At 52.6% G+C, this 2,300-nt stretch overlaps 1 protein-coding gene across 2 annotated transcripts in view; it reads right to left on the bottom strand.

Moving 5' to 3' along the window:
* DHCR24 (24-dehydrocholesterol reductase) overlaps positions 1-2,300 on the bottom strand; it is a 29,950-nt gene that overhangs the window by 1,291 nt on the left and 26,359 nt on the right. For both annotated transcript variants that reach the window (XM_008570144.1, XM_008570145.1), the window contains one exon: positions 199-2,067. In XM_008570144.1, the coding sequence (XP_008568366.1) occupies positions 1,914-2,067 (154 nt within the window). In that variant the 3' untranslated portion in view covers positions 199-1,913. The remainder of the gene's footprint in view (positions 1-198; positions 2,068-2,300) is intronic.

Raw genomic sequence — 2,300 nt, 5'->3', positions numbered from 1 at the left:
GTTAACCATTCATCTACAGTTAAGTAGAATCATCAGTTTAGCACCCAGCGAGGAAGCACACAGGCCCACTATGAGAGCTAATGCCAGAATTTGCATGCTTTGCAAACTAGAGAATGAGGTTTATGTTTTTCTTCTGCCTCCTCTAGAGGGCAAATGGGTAAGGGTGGTTTCTTGACCTTCTGAGTGCCATAAATGCACCCAGCCCTCCCAGGGCCATGCTGAGACCCTCTGCAGAATGCTGACCCCTGGGTGGGTGGGTGAGCGTCCTTCAAAGTGTGACTCTCAGAGGATTCTGACACTGGGAGTGACAAGACGGCCACTTCTCTGCAAGCCACAGATGAACCTTTCTGAAAATGAGATGGGAGCTGGCCTTGGGGCTGAAGGACCTCAAATGACTACAATCCCAAGTGTGCACTGGGATCATTTATTTTCCCTCTGACTTTCAACACAAGGCCTTCCATGGGTTTGGCAACCATGTTATTTACGACAGAAGGGCTCTGGGGAGGTCTCATCTGTGCTGTGATAGATGAAGAGACTACAGCTCAGGGGGACAAATGACCTGCCCACAGCTGCACAGCTTGCTGACCACAGAGCAGGGACCGAAACCCAAGTCTCCTCACTCGAACCTCACAGATGTGACTAGCACAGCTCCCTTAATTCTAGCTTCCCTTACATTACACAATTTCTTCTCAGATTCTGGGTTTTCAGCTGAGACTGGGCAGTTCTTGAGATGGAGTTGCATAAACAACCAAGCTTCAGTAACAAGTGGGGAAGGACCTGGAGAGGTCCCCTTCCCTCTGGAACGGAAACGGAGCTAACTTTTCTCTGAGCTTAGGATTTGTAAGGCACTGAAATTAACTACAGCTGGGGGTGGGAAGGAAAAAAGTAGGATGGAGAAATGTTGATGCCCTTTTCTTTCAGCTCCACAGTGAGAATCCTCACAGTAGCATACAATGAACTCCATTTTCCCACCTGATGTGGCCCACCCTCCCCATCCCCATGCTGCGGAGCAGCGTGGCCACACTCCCACCACCAAGTGGAGGCTGGAGGGTTGGCGAGCCAAGAAGAGTGAGCCCAGGTGCTCTGGATCCAATTCGGAGAGATCACTTTCGCCATCTGGGGCATTCCAGGCCAAGGCTGGGACAGGATTCAACCTTGCAAGTCTCCTCCAGGGACACAGTCCTCTGAGTGGACTTGGCAATGGCTGAGGTAGGCCTGCAAGCCTGGGTCTGAAGGACGAAGTGGAAGGACGTCACTAAGGATGGCACAGAGAACTTTGGAATTGGACCTGGCTTTGGCACAGTACGTCTTGGGCCTGCCTGCCCTGTCTGTTGCCCTCCTGAGGCCCCGAGGGTGGACAGGAGCCCTTCTTCTCCCTGCGAGGAGCTCTTCTGGCTGACTGAGGCATGGGCAGTGCAGCTCCAGGGCATCCCCTTCATCATTCCAGCCAACCTGTGCACAAGTGACCTAGCATGGTGCCTTTCCAGACTCAGCTGCTGAATCGAAATCACTTCAGTCAGGTGTGATGCTGATGGGGCAACAGCTACCACTTACCCAGCACCTTCAATGTGACAGGTGCTTGACTCGGATGACGACACCTGCAGGTAGGTATTATTATGCCCTTTCAACAGACGAAGAGACTGGGACTCAGGGGTTAAGTGACTCACCCAGAGCCACACAGCTGATGAGCGGCTGAACTGGGAACTAGATTCACGTTTGTCTGACTCCAAAACCCATCTTTCCACTCCACTGGGTTGCCCCTGGGAGCCAGGAGGAGACCACTGGGGCTGTCTGGGTGGGATTTCTGGAGGGGTTTCTTTATGAAAGTGTGGATCTGGGAAAGCAGCCAAGTGTGAGTGAAGGGAAGATGCCTGTCCTCCCACATGTGTCTGTCTCTCCTGGTGGGCTCCAGCTCAGTGCCTTGCAGCCTTGCAGATCTTATCATAGACTTCAGGGAAGGCATCCTGGCAACCGAGCTGCTCCCGCAGCTTGTGGTACAAGGAGCCATCAAACATCTCCCAGAACTCCTCCCGATTCATGTAGCAGTCGGCATACAGCATCTGGAACCTGCAGGGGTAGACCGGGGGTAGGGATGCAGGGAGGTGCAAGAATTCTCCCCATTTTGCAGGTGGGAAATGGGAGCTCAGGGGTTAAGTGGCTTAGTGGTAGAGGTGGCGTCAGGAGGAGAACTCAGACATCTCCCTAGGACACTACGCCCTGACCCAGCTGCCTCCTCTGTTAAGTGGCAGGGCTGTTTCCTGTTAATCTTTTATTGATGTTCAATAAACTGCACATGTTTA

Source organism: Galeopterus variegatus, unplaced genomic scaffold, assembly GCF_000696425.1.
Source record: "Galeopterus variegatus unplaced genomic scaffold, G_variegatus-3.0.2 Scaffold575, whole genome shotgun sequence".
Taxonomy (NCBI): domain Eukaryota; kingdom Metazoa; phylum Chordata; class Mammalia; order Dermoptera; family Cynocephalidae; genus Galeopterus; species Galeopterus variegatus.
The sequence above is the reverse complement of the archived record's forward strand: the minus strand, read 5'-3'. Positions and strand labels throughout refer to the sequence as shown.